Here is a 21,904-nt window from a genome sequence, read left to right as displayed (position 1 = left end):
TGTCTGACCGCATCGCCAACGTATTTATCCGCCGCAGTCTCAGTTTGATCTCAGTTCAGACACGAGGATGGCAGAAAGACCGGCGACAGGTCGGCGGAGGAATACGTTGGTGGTTAGGTCAGATAGGAAGTAGTCCCGGCTCGAACTTTCCCATCAGGCTGGAATCAAACAAACATCCTCGAGAGTCGGGAGAGAGACAAACCAGACAGGAAGTAGTCCTCACCTCGTCGCTGTTCCAGCGGTTAGACACCGTCGGCCGCAGGCCCTTAACACACACCACCTCCAGCATGTCCTCGTAGGAGGGGTCAGAGGGCACCGTGTCGTAGTACGGCAGCTGGTAGTCCTCCACAATACCTGCACAGGAAACAACACCTGTGTTAACATCAGGGCGGCTGACGCGCCCAACAGCGACTGACCTTCTTCTTCTGGTGTGAGTGTGCGTTTGTTTGTGCGTTTGTTTGTGCGTTTGTTTGTGCGTACCCCCGGTGACGCAGCGCCGGGTCATCTCCCAGACGACGAGTCCGAAGCTGTACATGTCGGCCATGATGTACGCCTGGAAGTGGTTCTTGTTGAGGCTCTCGTCGAGGACCTCGGGGGCCATGTAGCGTCTCGTCCCCACCCGGGTGCTCAGGGGGATGTCCACTTCGTTCGTGTCACTATGGCAACACAACGAGAGGTTAGGTCAGCCGAGGCCAGAGCAGCCTGAGAATGCACCACGGAGTAAACGCCAACCTGTTGAACTTGACGGCGAGGCCGAGGTCGGCGATGCAGCAGGTGCCGTTCTTCTTGATCAGGATGTTCTTGCTCTTCAGGTCGCGGTGGGCGATGGCCGGCTTGCCCTGCGTGCCGTAGATCTCCGTGTGCAGGTGGCAGAGGCCGCAGGCGGCCGAGTAGGCGAGCCGCAGCAGCGCCTGCGTGTCCAGCGTGGTCAGCTTCAGGAAGTCGTACAGCGAGCCGTTCTCGTGGTAGTCGGTGATGAGGAAGAGCTGCGTGAAGGCGCCCGTGCCCTTAATGTCCGCCGCGATGAAGCCTGCAGAGGAGGAAGAAGAGGAGGAAGGTAAACACCCACCTGACATTATTTACTTTATATTCGCCTCAGGCGCCCGGAGACCATTTCTTATTGGCCCGTGGTTACCGCGGTCTCTCTCCTCCAACACTGATGAACTTTCATGAAGCTGAAATAATCGTTCAGCTGTTTCTGCAGCGACGCCGCGCTCTGAGTCCTCGGGCGGCATCATAAAGCTGCTCAGAACCCATGACTCGCTTACCGTGGGTCACATGACCTGCACCGTAACCTCGTGAGAACGCGGACGTGTTTGGCGCCTACCGAGGATGTTCTCGTGCCTCATCAGGACCGTCTGGTAGATCTCCGTCTCCCTGAACCAGCTGGCTTCCTCTCGGGTGAAGAAGACTTTAACGGCGACCTTCTCTCCCCTCCAGCGGCCCAGCCACACCTCGCCGTACCGCCCCTTTCCGATCTGACGTACCATCTGGATCTGCTTGGCGATGGTCCGCTGCACCTGAGGACGCAGAAAGGAAGCTTCAGAAGGGGCGCTCAGAGTTTCCTGGTCGTTAACGTGGTCTGTGACCTTTGACCCGTTTTAAAAACAAAGCTCTGTATGAGTGTGTGAGCCTCTTCTTTGAGCGTCGTCGTTTTTATCAATGACAGCGATGACATCACAGGTGAAACAACCTTCACTTGTAATCAAACTGAAACTACCAGATCAAATAAAACTCAAAGAAAAATAAATTCTAATAGAGAACAAAGTAAAGTCACTGCTGCTGCTGACTGTCCTCTAAATCAGAGGTGTGTTTGTAGCTCCTACCAGCAGGGGGAGCCCTGAGCCGCTGCCTGAGCTCTGAGACTGATGAATGAGGTCTCTGAGCGACTCGCCCTCCCGGATGAAGACGTCGTGCTCCTGGTCCTTATGGTTCTTATGATACCGCTGCCGGTCGCTCTTAAACTTATACCTGCACACACACACACACACACACACACACACACACACGTGCACACACGCACACACACACACACACACACACACACACACACACACACACGCACACACACACACACACACCTCAGTTTGATTCATCAACAGTTTTACAAAAGGGTCCAAAGTGAGCACAATAAAAAGGTCTGTGTGTGTTTACTGCAAGCAAAAGTGAAGAAAATGTAAACAGGAAGTCGTCAGGTTTACTCTGACAATGACGCCAAAATAAAAGCCTGAGCTAAGGAGCACTTTCTCTTTTTTTTTAGGCTCAAATTTGACATGAAATATTTTCAGTTTTGCTTTCTGCTCAGTTTCAGTCACATTATTTACTTTGATTTTACTCTGATTTATTTCACATGTGGTTTCCTGATGTTGCTGTTCGTTACTTCATGTGTTCGTGTGTGTTGTGTGCTGGTTGGACCATTTAGTGACTGGTCGTTACGAGCAGTGAGAATTCACTGCACCAGCCCACGTCAGGTGATTTATGCACGGCTATCGTATCAGACATCAACAGGAAGTGAAAGCCAATGAGCTACAGACACGTCTGCGTCGCCGCCTCTCCCCGCCGACAGCAGCAGGTCCAACAGTCTCTGCCAGGTGAGCTCTTACCTGTAGTAGTAAACCACGGTGATGCAGATCAGCGTGCAGCAGCAGACCGTCATGGAGATCAGGAAGGCCAGCCAGTGGGGGCTTCGTTCTGCGCACACACGCGCACACACACACACACACACACACACACACACACACACACACACACACTCATTAGTCGCCTGTGCATTTCGCGAGCTCACCTGCTTCACATCTGTGTTCCACGTTACCGGTGGGGGCCAGCGGGGGCAGCGTGGGCTGCAGGTCTCTGTTGCACAAGTCTGTGTTGCAGCACTCGATGGTCCTCCTGGTCTGAGCGTTGGGGGAGTCCTGCCGAGCAAGGAGCCAATCACAACAGCAGGTCAGGAGGGAGGAGACACAGAGGCAAGAAAAGTGACGGACACGCCCACACAGACCGGCTCACCTTGCACTGGAAGTGAGAGCCTTCATACTTCATGCAGCCGGAGGTGAGCTGCACGTCTCCGTGCTCGTCCTGCTCGATGATGGCGAAACACTGACCGTTGGTCCTGCAGACAGACATCATCATCATCATCATCACGGAGCAACGAGGACTCAGCAGTGACTCTACTGCGCTGCTTCTACTCACTGGCAGGTGTTGTTGATGGCGTCGTCCGGGCAGTGACCCGAGCAGTAGCAGCTGAGGGATCGAGGGAGGTCCTCAGGTGCGATGGTGGGGCTGTCGCCAGGGCGCCGGGCCTCGGGTTTCACCCCCGTCCCCTGCAGGACGTGGTCCGGGTTCTGACCTGCGGCTGGACACGAAACAGAAGTTAAAACATTTTCTAGTCTTTGGTGACGGCTGAGAGCAGCTCGGAGTGACTCCTCTATCAGCTGACGACAGGAGCAGGAACAGGAAGCGCCGTATAAGGACCACAGCAAACACGACGGCGGGTCGGAGATCGCCGAGCACAAATAAAGTTTATTTGACGGTTTTTATGAGCGGCGGCGGCTCGCCTTCAGAGAGAGGATCAAAGGCAGAGACGATGGTTCATATCAGCTGTCTGCTCTTTATCTCAGTCCTCCTCTGATCCCTGCGCCGCCTCCTGCGCCGACGCCACCGCTCTCCTTCACGCTCCTCCTCCTCCTCCTGTGTTTGTCTTTCAGATCACTTTCACACACCTCGTCACCTTCCTTCCTTCCTCAGAGTAAAGACGGCATGTGGACGTGCACGCCGTCATGCCTGGACATGAACTTCCTGCTGGTAGCTCACCTCCAGTCCCGCCCTCCCCCTGCCCCTCCCCCTGCCCCTCCCCCGAGAGTCGCTGTTACCGAATCACAGCTTTCATGTGCTGATCGTTTCCCTCCGAGAGCAACACAAACGTTCATCCTGAGCAAAATCACCTGAAAGAAACTGATCATGTGATCATGTGACAAACACCTGGAACAGCTGGATCGTCTGTTTCCTGGTTTTATTATCTGAAGTTGTGAAAGCGTGCGTCTGCACGCCTCGCAGCTCATGTCATCACCTGCTTCCTGTCCGTTTTCTTTGGGGAACGCCTCTCTCGCTCTCACATGTTTGGTCGTTCCTCCTGCACGGCTCGCCGTCAAGGCGGCCTAACGTCGCTGTTTCTGTTCGGACCACACCGGCTGCTCCAACCGAGCTCCGCCCTCAGGCCGCGCTGCCACTTTAAGAGCACGCAGGGGGAGTCAGATTACCCAGCGTCCTCTCTGCCAGACCTCAGTCTCCACTCCGGCGGCCGGCACAATTATTAAGCACACATGTGGACAGAGGCAGAGCAGAGGCTCCACCCGTCACTGCCTTTCACCCAATCAGAGGCCCGAGGGGGCGGTTCATGAGGGCCTTCAGGTCTAGACAATGATGACATCACTGCTCGCCGATTCTTTTTTCAGCAGAAAAAAAAAAAAAGACTTTAAATGATGGCGACGGCTGTTTGAGAGCGGAGCTGAAGCTGCATCAGTCTGCTCACTGATTCCTCCGTCAGATGATTTTTAACTTCAAATATTTTTAACCTTCTGGGTGAAAAAGCTCAGCTTCATAATTCACACTGAAGCGTCTGCAGCCTGTAATCAGCCACAAACACACCGTCTTTAATTACTGCCTGAGTCAGTTACCTGCCCACCACACACCTGAGCTCCCACATTATGACGCTCTGCTCGCCGTCACGCCAACATCAGCTCTTAACTTATTTACAACAAACAGTTTGATTGATTTTAATCTCACGCTTGTTTCAAACATCAGCAGAAACACACGACTCCTCATCTACGCTTTAACTCCACGTTTTATTTTATTCCCACTGTGGACTCGTCATAAAACTTCGTGTCCCGGCTCCACGGTAACACAGCCGCCTCCTGTGGGCATCACTGTGACCTGAGTGCTGTCTGAAGGTGGAGGCCGCCATCTTTCCTTCATTCTCAGTGGTGACAGTTTGTCTCCCGTGAGGAAAATATTCCCGTGTAACCATAGAAACGGGAATATAACCCTTTGATCTAAACCATGTGGATCACTCGGCTCCTTTGTTTGTCTCCACTTTTATAACGCGAGCCCACCGAGCACCGCCTCCCTTCCTTCCTCCTCCTCACCAACTTCCTGCCGGGGATGTTTATGCATTTGTGTTGCCGAGGTGACGGAGAGCAGCTGAAAAGCTTCCCGGCGAGCTCATTAACAACCTCGTTATAACCCTGCAACGAGCACGCCGTGGAGAGGCCGCGAGGAGGCGTTAACACGGAAACACGGACGCAGCAGGAAGAGGCGAGGAGCTGCTCCCAACAGCCGCGGCGTCGTGCTGCAGGAGGTTCATGGATTCGCTGTGATGTCACCGCAGCTCTGTACCAAGTCAACCACAGCTGAGAGGGCGGGGCCTCGCCTGACTGACGGCGCTGACGGAGGAGAGGAAGTCAAAACTAGAAGCAAACAAAGTCTCTCCTCAGCAGCAGCTCCGCCCGTCAGTGTGACACCGACCATCACGCCTTCCAGCGACACAGCAGCTCGCGGTGCACACGGCACGTCTCCGAGGACAACGGCGAGTGTGATGGGCCCACAGGCTCATCTCTGGTTTCTTCAACGTCCTCGGGATAAAGATGGCCGACAGACGGCGGTGACCTTCATCATAATTCAAAGATGAGATGAACGAATGACTGAGCCAGAATGTGCCGTGATTACCTGTGTTTATGTTGCTTTAGAGAGAAGCCCCGCCCCCAACATTCAGCTGACTCTGCCCTCCAAAATAAAATACGAAGTGTGCCGCCGCCACGGCGAGGTCCGCAGAGAGGAAACAAACACCGCTTCCAAGGGTGAATAAGTATCCGGAGGGACTGACGGATATTTCCGGAGAACAATGGCTGTTTGGAGAGTTTAGCGCCGCCAGCAGCTCGTACAGGAAACGGTTAATGTGCAGAGAGGAAGTGAGAGCGGCAACAATCAGTTCAACAGCTTCCTGCAGGGAGGGGAGGGGCTCAGAGCGCCGCTGCAGCCCTCGCTGTGAACAGATCCGCTTTCTCCTCAGAACGACGGCTCAAATATTTCTATGAACTTATTTTCACATCCAGTGTCTTTAAAGTCACAGGTGTGTGTGAGCCGCTAACTGATGATGATGATGTCACAGCGAAGCGTCACTGACACGAGGACACGAGCGCGGGACAGCATCTATGACACATTTCACTGCCCAGCGTCTCAGCTCACCTGCCGCAGGTGTACAATTATTGAAAGATCCTGACAGTATTAAAGGTAGACGCTGTCTCCGTTTGAACATGACGAGCTTTTCACCTGGCTGTGGCGCCCAGGAAGTCGTCCCTCTGTCCGACCTCGACTCTTTCCTGATGGTTTATGGGCTCAGACTGAAGATGGCGTTTTTGGTAAATTTACAGACACTCAGACACTCGTCAGCCAATGAGCAGCTCCCTGAGTCAGAGCAGTGACGTGAACACGTCAGCGCCACCTCGCCGTCACTTTGTAAATGTCACCGACACAAATGGCTTCCTGACGGAGTGAAGGCGGAGTCAGCAGGCAGAAGGTGGATGGAAAAACAGTTTGATAAGACGGCGGCGAGTCGCTCCCTTCCTGAGATTACAGCCGGCTCTTATCAGCGGACTCTGGGTGTTTGGAGGTCAGAGAGTGGCGAGGGAGGAGACGACCTCTCTCACATCCTCTGACACTGATCCACGCCAAGCTGGAACGCCTCCTCCGCCCTGAGACTCGGTCAGGAGGAGGAGCTGACTCTGTGGACTCAAAGATAAGGCCCACGGGCCACAACCGGCCTTACAGAGGGTCCAATGTGGGCCACGGGAAGGAAAATGTGGAAATGTCAACCCGGCCATAAAGTCGGAACTTTTACAGCATTTATATTAACGCCTGTCTGTTTCTTTTCCCCACTATTTACAGTAAAGTTACTTCCACACAACGATCGATATTTTCTGTACGTTTTCTTACTTCCTCAGCCCAAAGCAGCGTGCAGACGGCACGTCATCAGCTGTCAGGTTAACGCAGTTTAAATGCATGTTTATGATTATAAGACATTTAACCCTTTAAGACCGACCATAGAACCAAGTCCACCAGAGCTTACATTATATGTTTACATGCTGTGGAGCCATTTTTGGGAGCATTTCAAGTTGCTATACATCAATACAACCATTATAGCCCAGATTTTAATAATATGTCTGCATTAAGTGCATAGTAATTACATAAATTGCAAAAAAGTGCAATAAACTACAAAAAAATTGAAAATCTTTTTGTTTTTTAACATATATTTCTAGTTAGAGAAATTTAAGAGGCTTATCCCTCAAAACTGTAAATACAAAAAAAGTTGCACAAAATAGTTTCCCACCACAGGAAATTTATTTTGTGTGTCTTCATAGTTTTACTTTTGAAATACACCAATTTTTATATACTGCAGGAAAAACGAAAATAAATATTATAATGCAAATTTGCAAAAAAGCAGCATATGCATCAAAATAAACTATTTCCAGCAGTGCAATATGAGTCCTAAGCATCCCAGAAACGACACAGAAAGTCATAAAGTCAAACATAACTTTTAAAAACACCAGTATAGGCTCATGAGGCCCTGATGGTAAAAAAAACAACAAACTACATTTCCGCGAAAATGACGTCACTTCCAGTTTCGGGCAGGTCATGGCGGACATGCGATAGTTCGCGCTGATGGACGTAGGAAGTGTTATGAACAGCTGATCTGATCGGCAAAGCGTGTTTCTGGAATATTATGTTTTTGTTGCTGCAAGTGCTTTTTATGCAGTTTTTGCAAAGTTATATGTGGAAGGAAACTGTGACCGAGGACAAGCTGATGGCATAAGATGTAAGTACAACTCCTCCGGTTTCATATGCAAAAAAAATTATTGCGCTAGCTCACGTGGTTGCAGAGCTACCAGGATTTAAAAATAGTTACGCAAAACAGAGCGTGCTGCTCTGACCGGCTTTAAAGGGTTAAAAGGATCCAAACAGCAGCTTCAGTGAAGCTCGTCTCCACCTGCAAACATCGAGCAGACGCTGGCTGCCATCGATCTGGAAAAGCCTCCCCTGTGAAAAACCCACAGATGCAGAATTCAATGTTCGGGAAGAAGCTGCTGGGAATATTTTATCGGAAGCAGGAGGAGTGGCGTGACATTTCTGGGTCTGTTTCTGTCCTTATCGGTCGGCCGACACTTAAAAACAGCTTAAACAAAAGGCTGCTGTGTGCACACGGAGGGGGGCGCCGCTTACAGAGGAGCCCCACGGCGACTCTGTATGCTAACGTCGCCTGAAGTAGCGCTTATCTGCCGAGGACAAACTGAAGGGTTAATGAGTAACCGAGCAGCTCGTGGGTCAGAGAGGACACGTCGGAGCCCAGCGACACACTAACTGGGACCATCGCGATCACACAAACACGAGAAACGATTAAAAAAAGATGGAGCTCAGGTGGAGACCATGTGACCGTGAGACAGGAAGCTGTCACCGAACCGCAGCCTGATGAGCCCAAGCTCAGTGATTAAGAGCAGCTAAACTTTCAGAATAAAAGCACAGGTTTGTCCACTAATAACTGGATCATGTAGCTGACATATGAAGCCTTAAACATGTGGCCTTTCACTTCCTGTTTCTGACCCTGTGAGAAACTCGCTGCCTGGTGCTGGTTCTGATGATGGTCGCCATCATCTCTGTACGTTTCTGTGACACTGAAAAACAAACGCTGGCACAGCTGCTCACCACAACCAGCTTTTAAACATCTTACCGTCAGTTCTGAGGGACAGCAGCAGAGCGACGGCCGTCACCGCCGCGCAGACCGGTAGACCTGGCATCCTGCAGCAGGCCCGGACCAACCCGACTGGGTCCCACACCGTCAACGAGACCTTCTGATGAGCCGGTCTGGGCGTGGAGAAGAGTGTTATTGTTCTACGGCAGGAGTCTGAGGAGCAGGGAGGAGCTCCAGATGGAGGCAAGGGGAGGGTGGAGGTAATGGGGTGAAGGGCAATATCACAAAAACAGGTCCTCCTGGGTCTCACAGGCTCTGTGGGTCCAAAACCCTGAAGGAGAGAGAGAGAGAGAGAGAGATAGGGGATTCAGTAAGACCAACATCAGCTGATCAGGAAAGCCTCGGATGCATCCATGGCGAGAGAGCACTACAGACAACCCCGCCCACCTACAGCCTGACCTGCATGTTACAGAGAGGCCGGCTGGTGGATTCAAACCCACGACCTGCATGCTGTGAACCATCGCACTGCCCTTATAATTAGTTTCATTCTTCATCTCTCTGCTGTTCGAACGCTGTAGCTGCTCACGATTCTCAGAGGAAACATTTCTGCGCTCTGCAGCTCCAGAGCTTTCCTCCCCGCTCTCCTACGGCAGCTTTGCATGATTCTCCGGTGAAAATAATCCTCCTTTATCTGATCCTGGGCCTCGACGCTCAGTTGATCCTGTGTGAAACGAGCAGCTTCAGCAGCTTTCTGTTTCTGCAGCGTTGTAGTTATTAACTTCCTGTGTCATCACAGTGACCTCACACACACACCAACAGTTTGGGCCAAAACATTAGAATCACCTGCTCACATGATGATGATGATGATGATGATGATGATGATGAGAGCATGCTCCTCAGCGTGCCGTGACCTAGTGACCCTGGCCGCCCGGCGCTGGCCTCCAGGGCCCGCCTAACTACCCGACCATTTGTCCGGGGATGTTCTGCAATTACCGACGCTCGGGTCCCGCCCAGCTCTAATAACGTAATGTCGCAATTAGTGGGCGCCGAGAGAGGGCCAGAGGGGTGTGCGAGGGAATTAGCGGCGATGCGTGGCCGGTGTCTGTCACTTTTTATTTGCCCTCGGGCCTCAAAGGGGTCCGACCTGTGACCCACTTTTCACACATCTCCAGAGAGACGGAGAACAAAGACGCACACACGGGACGGCGCCCAGGGCGGGTCGAGCGTACACGACAAACACGGCTTCAAATCCGAGGACAGGCATCGCTGAACGTTTATTAATATTTACTAAACATTAATGCAAGAAAGCACATTTAGACACATTCTGCTGTTCGTCTGCACAAACAGCAGAATGTGTCATCGTGTACGGAAGGCTAAAGCTGCCAATGTGACTCATGACCCATTTAATTAAATAATGTTTAACTTGGTCATCACTGAGTTATTGATTTGGGGGTTTTGGCTCCTCCCACAGCCACTCAAGTCAACCCCACGACACAGTCTGAATAAGAAGCACACCCATAACTGCAATAAAGTCATAAACAAATCTTTAAAACTGAAAACAAGCTGAATCCATCCAATAAACCTCTGTGTTGGTGGGACACAGGAGGAGTGCTGTGATTGGTTAATCTGTTATTAGGCTCCCAAAATAGCAGGAAGTTTGGCAGGAAGTTAGCGAGTTAGTTCCACCTACAGCTGATCCACGATGTTCTGGACACGAACGAAACCAAACTGGACGGCGTGTTAGAGACGACATCTTTTTACCCTCCAGTCCCGCCCTGCCCGAACACTCACACTCAGGGTTTACTAAAGGTGTGTGTGTGTGTGTGTGTGTGTGTGTGTGTGTGTGTGCGCGTCTCTGAGTCGATATCACAGAGTGAAAGATTCTTCACCTCTTCGTCACAACAAAACCTCCAGTTTGTTTGCGGCTCTTCGCTCCATTTAAAGACGACGGCGTGCGGCGATAACGCCGTCAGACGGGGCGGGCAAGTCGAGGCAGGCTCGGGACAGACCATCTGCTGCGACCCCCCCGGCACAGGAAGCACGCCTCCCCCAGCCGGTAATCGCCTGACACGTCCACTTCCCTTTGAAAACACCCACGGCTGTTATCACAACTGAAAGGCACAAAAACACACAAAGTCGCCGTGGAGACCGAGACGCCAGAGAGACAAGCGGCTGAATCTGTCACCTCGCAGGAAGAGCCTCAGACAGAGTTCACAAACGCTGCGGGTGAACTTTCACTCCTCCTCCTCATCGTGTTCAGACTCGTCTCCAACTCCTCGCTCTGCTGCAGTCAACAACAAACGCCTTCTCCAGCGTGGCGCTCGTACCAGCAGATATCGAACTGCCAACCCACTGCAGGCCGAGACAATCGGCTCAGACTCGGGCTGCGGCGGCCTCCTCATCCTCCGCAGCTGTTTACAGTAAACAGGCTGAACTTACAGCACAAAACCCTCCAGCAGCCGCTGCGTCCGTCCACTCAGGTTCATCTGCGCAGCGACGCCTTTGAGCAGCACATGGTTCAGAAGAACCAACCAATCCACACACAGGAACTCGGGGCTACTGCCACATTAGGACGTCCTCACAGCACCCCCACGACTCTGAGCATGAATATTCATCGATGCTGACACGAGAAGAAACAGTAACAACCATCTGTGAAAAGAGCAGCTGAGCTCCAAGCACCAATCAGCACAGAGGTCTTAATCACATGACAGGAAGTGTGCGCAGGTGACATCAGTGTTTAAGAAGAGCCGCTTCACGTAGAGCAGAGAAAGAAAGAACTCAGCAGCTCACCTGAAACTCTGCATTTGAGCCTTCAGGCCTTCAAACCGCTGCGTAGCTGCACAGCTGCTCCGACGTCCACAGAAGATTTTTACCCATCAAAACTAAAACGTAAACTCATCAGTGAGTGCTGGGACACAATCTGCACACCGAGCTGCACACGTGTAAACTGAGCAGGTACTACTCCTGTGTACCTCTATTCTCTGTGACCTGCGACCCTGGAGGGGCCCTCCAACCCTACTTTGGGAACCAGCTGCCAGATTAAATCTCTTTCTTTACACGAGTAACGAAACACTGGATGTGTTCAAAGGAAGAGAACCAATCAAATCTGAAGCTGGAGAATAACCGAACGACAGCACGGGTGAGAAGAGCAGAGACCTTCGCGTGGGCACGTCGTCTTATGACTCATCAGCTTTGAAAGGCCGGAAAACAAAGTTAAAGGTGATGTTTGCAGATTTATTCACTCTGGATTCCCCCCCCCCACGTAAAAACAGACGTCTAAATCCAAAAACAAACTTCCATAAATGACGGCGCTGCCTGCAGTGGGGTTCAAACCCACACCCTAACCCCGCCCTCTCTCGTCTCCTCAGCTAACAGAGGTTAATGTAGCGTAGCTGCTCTGGCGAGCTGGACGTCACGCCGGCGTCCTGGAGGAGGAACATTCACCGTGACGGTGGGAATGAAAGGAGGTATTGTTGGCGGTCCCACCTGTGCAGAATAAACCGCCCTTATAGGGAACCACTGAGCCATAGCTGCCCCCCCCACCACCCCCCAGGGGAAGGAATTCGAGGTCACGCTGCTCCGGGGATGCTGGGACATTTGGTGGGATGAAACCCAAGCAGCGGGTTACGACTTGTGGAGAAACAGTCCTTTAAAAGGCTTCGGGTAGAACTTTTCATTCGGCCATAAAACTATGAAGTAAAACGATATCTGTGCTGGAGGCTCAGGACACAGTTTTACTCTGATTACTTTTATTATCGCTGGCGTAGCTTCCTGTCTGACAGCTCGGTCTGGATGCTCTCGTGAACGTCAGCGTTTCAGAGCTCAAGCTGCTTTTGTGCTTGTTTCAGCTCCACGATGATGTCAGAATGACCATAAATGGAGCTGATTAACGATTTGTTTTTGGCGTCCTGTGGTCGGGGTTTCATTTACCCAAATATAAAAGGCGTTTCTTCCAACAACAAAGATTCATTAACAGCTGTGCATCCTTGTGGATCCACAGAAGGATTTTCAGCTCCGATCTGTACGTTTGACTTTGGTCCGTCCCATCCAGAAGCAGACTGGCCTGTGAGTAAGCAGGTAAATCTTTATTTTTTAAGTATTTGATGGCAGCTTTCAGCACTTCCCCCACTTCCTGTTACAGGAAAAACAAAAGCCGAGCATGTTCAGTCACGTGGCCTAAATGTTTCAGTCACAGTTTTAATGCTACCAGCTCGCTGAGGAGAGAAACTCCTGGGCAGCTCCTGATTTACCAACCTTGCTGTAAAAACGCTGTAAAACGACACTGGACGCTGGCAGGGAGGGAGCGGTGGGGTGAAGGCATTAATAATCCATCCCCAATACTGCCCCCCTCTCAATGGACTGCAGGGTGAGGGGCCAGACATCAATAATCAAGCTTTAATGCACCTCCACTTCCTGTGCTGGAGGAGCGGCGGCGACAGACTAAATAAACACTACTGAGAGCTGATTGGAGGAGCCAGCAGCTCCTGCGCTCGATAAATAAATGCAGTAATGAGAGAGATGGGCATCAGGGGCGGTGGTGCAGCAGAATATTAGTGGGGACTGGGGTGGAGGGATGGACGGAGGTGCTTTCTCCTTCTGCTGAGTTCCATCAAAATCAAATCAGAACCTGGACTGAAAGAATATTTCTGTGAAATCAAACGGACATTTTTCTAACCTCTCAGTCTGAGCTCCACTCCATCAAACTTTCCACTCGGCCTGAACGAGCTGAAAATCTGAGCCGTCGTGAAAATCAGGATGAAAAGTGGATTTAATGTCACACATGCAAACGTTAGCTCAACGTTTCCAGAATCTGCTGAAGGAAACGATGCTAAAACATTCAAGTTGCTCGTTTCATGTTTAAAAAATGAAAATAAAACCATCTGAATAAGGACAGTGGACTCTAATGTGTTAAATAATTTCAATTAGCATTTATTTCTTACCCGACACCAGCTCAGGCTGTTTGTCAGAAGCTTTGAGGTGAAAACATGAGCCCCGTCGTTCTGTGACATCGGGAGCATCAAGGCTGCCTGTTCTCAGTTACGAGGCTTCCTGAGCCGATTTCAGGAGGTGCGTCCGTTAGCTGCAGCAGTAGAGCTGTGTCCTCCTCCAGTGACGGACAGAAACCACCCACATGTGTCCCACAGACCCGACTCAATTCAAACCTCTCCTGTATCAGGCCCTCAACATATTTAACATGGGAGTCTGTTCACTGCATCATTCCATGTTTGGCACTGATCACCACCTGCACTCATGTATAGATCTACTTAGCACTTTTAATTCTTATTTTTCTGTCTATTTAAGCGTTATATGACAGCATGTTTGCACTAAGCACCGCAGCAATTTCCTAATGTTGTAAACCTGCTCAACATTTGGCAATAAAACCCTTTCTGGTTCTGAGTCTATGGGGACTGACTGCTGGAGCCTCCGGTGGACACTAGAGGAACTGCAGTTTGAGCCGCTCTGGCGTTTGGTTTGGGGCTAAGGCCGTCCTCTGCGTTGAGAGTCTCGGGTGTCACGTGACCATCCTCACATCGTGAGGCCATCTTTGCAGTGTGAGTACAGTCATGCCCGTTTTAGCACGTTTAATGCTGCACAGACGCTCAGAGACACACGGATGTTGGAACTGTTTGAAAACTTTTTTGTCAAAAGAATTTTGCATGAAAAGTTTTCTTCTGGTTTTGACTTCTCTTCATCAGCACGTGTGACACGCTACTGTCTGAGTGGTGATGTCTATCGTTTAGAGAGCACTGCAGCGGCAACGAAGGCTACGCTGGCACCATAAATGCTCGTCTGAGCACGGCAGCCTGAATGGGCCAAACTGACCAGCTACCCGAACCCGTTATCCCATCTCTCCCTCTCCTTCTTTCCTCCTCATCTTACTCCCTCCTCTCCTAGCATGCTCCATTTGCTGCCTTCCCTTCTCCCCCTCCTCTCTCCCCTCCTTCCAGCTTTCCATCAGGTTTCTCATTTCTCGCCTCATCCCTCTCTGCCTCCATCTTGGCCCCGTTCCCCGGCCCCTCCAGGGGCCCCCTCCTTGCAGGCGGGCCTCTGGGTGCTGCAGCAGCCTCCCGTTGGTGTCGGCGCCCTGCCTGACATGCCTTTCAGGGCCTGGGAGACTGCAGGCCAGACTTTCTGGCTCCACTGCCATTGTTTGCCTGGCTGCTCTGTGCCTCTTCCCCGGCGATGGATTAGCATAAGAATACCCAGAATACCCCGAGCCCCGGTGAGCAGTGCTGCGGGCCTCTTCCTCCCTGCATCTTCCTTCTCCTAATCCTATTCTTCTCCATCCTTATCCTCCATCTAATCCCAGAAATTAACTCAAACGCACCTTTTCTTCTTCTTCCGTTGGGTTTATTAGCTCTTTATTAACAGGATGAACTTTAAGCTGCCATCAGGTGACCCTACATGCAGATGTAACATGACGTCAAGGCCAAGAGCAACTCAGATGTCTTCCAGACTCTTATTAAGATTCATCGTGAGAGGGCTGCCAGCACAGACACAGACTGCCAGAGCTTTTATTCTGAAAGCATCTTTCAATTTGTCGATGACATCACAAAGAGCTCTGTCTGATTTTAGTGTCCGAGTCTGACCCGTTGGTGCGCTCGCAGAAGAAAACGATGCTTTTGGTTTAAACTGAATGTGGTTCAATTCCCCCAAATCAGAGTGCCTGAGCCTCACTTCAGTGGCACACGCCCTCACCGTGTGTGTGTGTGTGTGTGTGTGTGTGTGTGTGTGTGTGTGTGTGTGTGTGTGTGTGTGTGTGTGTGTGTGTGTGTGTGTGTGTGTGTGTCTCTGCAGAGGCAGAGCGGGCAGCAGCGAGGCTTAATTTCATTAGAGGCCGACAGAGGCTCTGCAGAGCAGCTGCAGCACCAAACCGGAGGAGGAACATTTACTTCTACTCTTCATCGTCGTGTTACTGCAGCACAGATTACCCACAATCCACAGGGGCAGCGCAGGTTTGCGGGATCTTTTTTTAAATTAATATTTTTTATCAGTACGATCGTTTATTGATTACGATCAAAGCTGGAGACAGAGGCTAACACGGCTCCCAGTTATATGATAATGCAGCAGATCCGCTTAGTTCAGGATCCCCAAGCGTTTTTAATCACGCTAATCGCCATAGAAACAAGTCCATCCATCACTGCCACAGTGCTGTGTGCTGCGGCTGAGTCATAAAACAAACACACTCTGATCATAAAAACAACATTATGATCCTGAATCGCTCGCCAGAGGTGAGAGGACGCTCAGGCAGCCCTCCCAGTTAAACCAGTTAGCTCCACCACAGTGGCTTCATGGGAGGTACTAAACATGCCGACCCCATCACGAGGTATCCCCCAACATCCAGATTTACCCCCCATCCTCCCCCGAGGTCCATCCAATCAGAGGCACAGCAGACAAACACACAACAGCACTAAAAGTAAAACTTATCAGAGACAACGGCTCATCACACGCACGCACGCACGCACGCACGCACGCACGCACGCACGCACGCACGCACGCACGCACGCACGCACGCACGCACGCACGCACGCTACTTCAAGATTTCACATATTTCAAATCAGAAGCATAATGAGATCACATATTTAATATTTCAGTTTGAAGGTAAATAAAGCCCAAAGCAAACTGCACGTTTAAAAACAAGAAGTTTGCCAAAAGTGCTGAACAGAAACACAAAACCACATCAACTCAAGCCAGTCTGAACGCTAGGGGTGGGGAAAAATGGATACTGTGTAGCATGGTGATGTTTTGTTTCTAATAATGTATGGATACAGGGACAGCAGAAATTGATATTTTGTTACAAAAAAGGTTTTTGTGCTCTGACTTCAGAGCATGTTGATCCTTTTTCTGAGCAAGAATCCTGACATTCCTTCACTGTCCAAATGTGTTTAATAAACATGACAGTTTACTTATTTTAATTTAAGACATGTTTTATTTTAATTAAGTTTAAAACTTTTTTATTTAATGTAAAATTATATTTTGTTTTCATTTACTTTCAAATTCTTCAGTTGCTGAAGGGGCTGCATAGTTTTCATAAACTGCATAGTTCAGAATAGCTATAATTGTACCAGATGGTTGATTCAGTTAAGTTGGACTAGACTGTAATACAAACCGTTCAGTTTGTCAACAATCAAACTGAAATGAGAGAAAGACTGAGTGTGAGACTTTGATATTAGAGAAAATGAATATTGATAAAGTTTACCTTTATGTACAGAATCTGAATATCGCAAAATATTTTAAAAAATTGCAATAATATTGTATCGTGTGTTAAGTATTGTGATAATATCGTATCGTGGGATGTTTGGTGATTCCCACCTCTACTGAACGCTATCGAAAAAAGCCGCAGGTTTTCAAAAGCATTTTAACAACAGGAAACGAAGATGCCCGTCTAATATTTAAAGGCCGCGTATTCCAAAGTCTTGGGCTCGTTCTCCTCTACGTTTAAGCCTTGATTTTGGGACGAGCAACAGCAGCTGATCTGAGGGTCCGTGAAGGAACGTAAGGCTGAAGTAACTCGGAAAGGTATGGAGGAGCAAGGCATTAGGGCATTTATACACCAGTGTTTGAAATTGATTCTGTGATGAACAGGAAGCCAATGAAGAGGAGACAGGACAGGTGTTACATGTTCACGGCTGTGGGAACCAGTTAAGAGGCGGCAGCAGCATTTTGAATGAGCTGAAGACGAGCCCATCTGTCCTCAAAAGCCCCGCCCATAAACCCCATCCACAGCTCAGTTCATATGGGCTTTATTTATAGCTCCAAATCAGTCAGCGTGAGGTAAAGACCTACAACCACACAGAGGAAACCCGACACTCTTGGCAACAGTGGGAAGGAAAAACTCCTTTAACCGTCTCGTGTGATGCACCCTGCAGAGGCTCGTGGAGCCAAGTCTGTCCGCCCAATCACAGCCTTGCTTTATCACTTTTATAGCCAGCAAATGAAAATAATCTGTTTCTGAGCGACAGTAGGATTTCTGTTTGTAGCCACAGTCAGCTGATCTCTGCTGCATTTCGATTAACAGCCTCCTCCTTCACCTCCCCCTCACACTCGCTTTTCACTCGCCCTCCCCCCATTCCTCCTCCAAATGTTGCTGGAATGTGGGGAGCAGGTAATGGAAAACACCCACCCCCAACCCCCACCCTGCAGCTCTCCAGGCCAGGAAACCAGCGTGCTGCCGGCACTTCACCACGCAGCAGAGCAGAGGTCCAGAAGTTTAGCACAAACACAGAAAAACCTGTGAAAAATATAAAGAATCACAAAGGAGAACAAACGTTAGGAAGTCGTGTTTTTACCCAGTTCAGCTCGTACTGAAACACTTTAAACGGGGTCAAATGGGACTGTGTGCTCTTCTGCTTTACGTCACTCTCCGGTCATGCTGGATCAAACAACCTCAGCTTCCACACTTTCCTTCTTTAAACAGAACGTTTATCACATCCTGCCACAGTTATCACAGACCTTTGGCCCTCCATCCACCCGGCGCTCCTCTCTACAGTCCTCTGGACCTGCAGCTGGAGCTGTTAGAGTGAAGCCATGCTACAAACAGACTACAACACTCTCTGGACTTCCTGTTCCAGTCGGGGTCACGCTCAAGCTCATCCAGAGAAAACGAGGCTCGATGGAGCTTCTGGAGATGTTCACCATGTTAGACAGAAGCAGCTCTGTTCACTGACGACCGTCTGTTTCTGTTCTGTTTCTGCACAGCTCTGCACCAAAGTGCACTGAAGGATGTGCAGCTGGTTTCTGGTGGAGCTGAAACCGTCTCATGCCAGTAAGGAGGAGGGAAACTACAGAGACCGGAGCGCCAACAAGTTTTCCCACACACAACTAAAATATGACGGTAACTGTGTGTGTGTGTCCTTGTGTATGTGGGTGTGTGTGTGTGTCCTTGTGTGTGTGGGTGGTCTGGTCAGGCTGGACTGTGCAGAGAGGCTGGATGGTTTCATTCACCGTGTCACGCTGAAAATGCAGCCAGGCCACAAACGACACGATACAGGTGGTCCTGTGTGTGTGTGTGTGTGTGTGTGTGTGTGTGTGTGTGTGTGTGTGTGTGTGTAAACTGCAAATATGGATATAAAAATAAACAGTGTTTGTTAAAGAGCCATGTGACGCTGTTAATGATGCCCTGCACTCATCAGTGTATCACTCAATGTCAGATCCGTGTTCACACTAACCAGCACTGGCCTGGCTCAAGCACACTGGTCCATCATCATATAGCAGGGTGTGTTTACTGGTCCAATCACGATCGAGCAATTAGGCCTGAGGTACAAAACGTCACTGAGATGTAGTTTAGAAATCACTGATCGTTTCAGCTGAAGCTCATAAATGTTCTGGACGTTAGACTAACAGCTGGGACTCACTCATGGCTTCACTGCAGTTAATGATGGTTAATCAGCCAACCAGGTCAGTGCTCATCGTCAGCACGTCCAATGAGGTGGCTGTACAGTAACGACATCAGTCATTGGTTTAACATTTTCAAAGCTTCCTTGTGTCGACTCCTGAGAGCAGGATCGATGTGAGGCCTTAAATTCTTTCACACAGGTGAAATATACACTTTTGTTCCTGCTGCTGCTGCTTTCATCTCCACGTTTCCTTGTGTTTGTCTCAGATCATCCACGAGCTGTGATGAACTCAGTTTTCCCCGAGCAGTCGTCGCCACTCGTGACTTTCCTCGAAGTATGCGACTGCGTGCTGAAACCAGGCCGACTGCTGCCTTTGTTTCAGCGCGCGGTGACTCAGGCGTCTGAGCTGCAGCTCGCTGACAGACCTTCAAACAGAGCCGGCCAGTCTGCAGCACCAAATCGCTCCCATATGTCCCCAAGGAGCTCTGCCCCCCCTCCCCCACCTCCACGCTTCATTCACATGCGGCGGCGTGCAGGGCAAACCTGACAGGGTTCAACTGCAGTCAGGATTCCAGCTTTAGCCGAGTGACGAAGAACATGTCAACAATCTCCAAAAATAGCAAACGAATGTCAGACGCAGCCGTGAGCGTCTGATAGCGTTCTCTCAGGCTGACTGCTAATGGCCGTGCTGTCACAGATAGCTGCGCTGATAATAAAACACTAACAACGAGCTGGCTTTGTTGTTTTTCAGAAACATCGGTGAATAACCGACTGAAGGAAACCAAAGAATCAGACGTCTGCAGCTGTAACGCTGCGTCGCATCAACGTGAACCCTGAAGGCAACACGAGCCAAACACACAGGAGCTTCAAGTTTTTCACTTTTAACAAAAGAGGAAATGAAAACGTCTTCATGCTGAACACCGTCCGGCGGTCCTCACAGCACGTTACCTGCCTTACTGTCGACACGATTATGATTACAGAGCCCAAAGAGCAGCGAGGCCACCTTCATCATCATCTTCACAGTAGCTCCTGAGCAGTATTTCGATATTAGTTAGAGCCCTAATTTGGTGTGACATTACATAACGCCTCTCCAACTCCTGTAGCCCCGCCCCCATCACAGAAAACTGTTTTTTCCATTTTAACGTGTTCGTCTAATCCTTTCAAACACCCAGTGACACCAGCACTGAGGCCAGCCGGACGCCACGGCAGCAAAGCGGTGCGAGCGTGCGTCCCCGCCCACTCTGATTAGGCTGTACTAAGGTGTGTGTGACGGTTCAGCCCACAAATATCAGACAGAAGCGCCGAGCTGACAGGATCCTCCTCCAACCTGACTGTCAACGTTTTTGACCTTTAAAAGCTCGACAGCACAGAGACGATCAAACCGGAGAACACAAAAAAACTGTCATCGAGGGAGATTTAACCTTTTACACACACACGCACACGCACACGCACGCACGCACACGCACACACTCTCTCTCTGATGGAGATGCAGCCGTCGGCTTGCTGTAATCAGTGCTCTTCCTGCTCTGCTGTTGTTAATCAAACCACATGACAGCTCCAATGACCCAATCAGAGCCTGCAATTAAAAGCCAGGAAGCCTCCTGATTGGCCAGCCTTTTCTTAAACAACCCTAGGGTCAAAGGTTAATCTCCTTGAAGCGCAAGACAGGCCCAGGCAATCACAGAGTAATCACCGCAGCCGTCCACAAAATATAACGTTTGTTTGTATTTTCTGCAGATGTGACACATCAGTGCAGTGTGTGTGTGTGTGTGTGTGTGTGTGTGTGTGTGTGTGTGTGTGTACCTGACTGTTGAATCCATGGTGGAATAATGTGCCTCTCAGTACGCGGCTCCATGGGAAACGTAGTGTAGAAGTCGGCAGCTGAGAGAGAGGAAAACAACGACGTGGTTATAAGTCAGTGATGATCATACCTGCAGCACGTGTACCTGATTAACATCATCAATCATCATTAAGCGTTTTGTGCCTGGCTGAAAACCCAAACAGAGGTCAGGGAAGCACGGGTCTGGATCATCGTCCTCACTGACTGATGAAAGTGTCCCAGGAGCCCTCGAGGACCAAACGCCACCTTCCAAGACTGTGCACCCTCTGAAGGACCACCTTTAAAAAACTCCTCCTTAAGCTCTCCGGGCATGAACGCGGCTCATCATTAGCTCAGTGTTGATGTCACATAAGTGGAACAGCGTGGCTGACAGACGGGGAGCCTCCTCCTCGCCTCCTCGGGCACAGAAGCCTTTTTATCTGAGCGCAGAGGCCTCCTCAAAGGAGGCTTTATGCAGCCGAGGAGGAGGCCCATGTCCTCAGAGCAAATTAATATTCACACCCAGAGAGGCGAGAGGAGGAGAGTCCAACACCGAGGACTGACAGGAAGCTGCTCACACCACAGCCAGTCTGACAAAATAAGAGTCAGGTCCAAGTCCAGAAACCAGAAATAATAATTGTAGTAGAAGTAACAACAACAACAACAACAATAATAAAAAAACAATAATAACAACAACCACCTGTTGCCTTTTTTCCTTCGGCTCGAGTTGAGTTAAACAGCGAGTGAGTCTGAGCTTTAATGGAGCTTAAAATCCAGTAAAATCACTCACACACACACACACACACACACACACACGTTTATAAAATATGTAAAAAAATAAAAACCACATTTAAACTGTGAACGTCGTCCAAAATGCTACAGAGCAAATAATCACACACAAATCTGAACAAACTGCTGTAAAGGTCAAAGGTCAGGGCCCTAAGTGAGCAGTCCCTCCTCCTCACACTACACCTACGTGCAGCTGCCAAAACTAACACTCAGCTAGAGGTT

General features: G+C 50.0%; 1 protein-coding gene across 1 annotated transcript in view; it reads right to left on the bottom strand.

Moving 5' to 3' along the window:
• bmpr1aa (bone morphogenetic protein receptor type 1Aa) overlaps positions 1–21,904 on the bottom strand; it is a 38,671-nt gene that overhangs the window by 1,948 nt on the left and 14,819 nt on the right. The window contains exons 2-12 of the mRNA XM_087849937.1: positions 20,878–20,955; positions 8,777–9,068; positions 3,190–3,352; positions 3,007–3,109; positions 2,813–2,912; positions 2,604–2,691; positions 1,827–1,971; positions 1,328–1,520; positions 733–1,030; positions 481–656; positions 224–354 (exon numbers count right to left, since the gene is read on the bottom strand). Of these exons, the coding sequence (XP_087706063.1) occupies positions 224–354; positions 481–656; positions 733–1,030; positions 1,328–1,520; positions 1,827–1,971; positions 2,604–2,691; positions 2,813–2,912; positions 3,007–3,109; positions 3,190–3,352; positions 8,777–8,843 (1,464 nt within the window). The 5' untranslated portion in view covers positions 8,844–9,068; positions 20,878–20,955. The remainder of the gene's footprint in view (positions 1–223; positions 355–480; positions 657–732; positions 1,031–1,327; positions 1,521–1,826; positions 1,972–2,603; positions 2,692–2,812; positions 2,913–3,006; positions 3,110–3,189; positions 3,353–8,776; positions 9,069–20,877; positions 20,956–21,904) is intronic.

This window comes from Neolamprologus brichardi, chromosome 13, assembly GCF_056152115.1.
Source record: "Neolamprologus brichardi isolate AB-2024 chromosome 13, ASM5615211v1, whole genome shotgun sequence".
NCBI lineage: Eukaryota > Metazoa > Chordata > Actinopteri > Cichliformes > Cichlidae > Neolamprologus > Neolamprologus brichardi.
The sequence above is the reverse complement of the archived record's forward strand: the minus strand, read 5'-3'. Positions and strand labels throughout refer to the sequence as shown.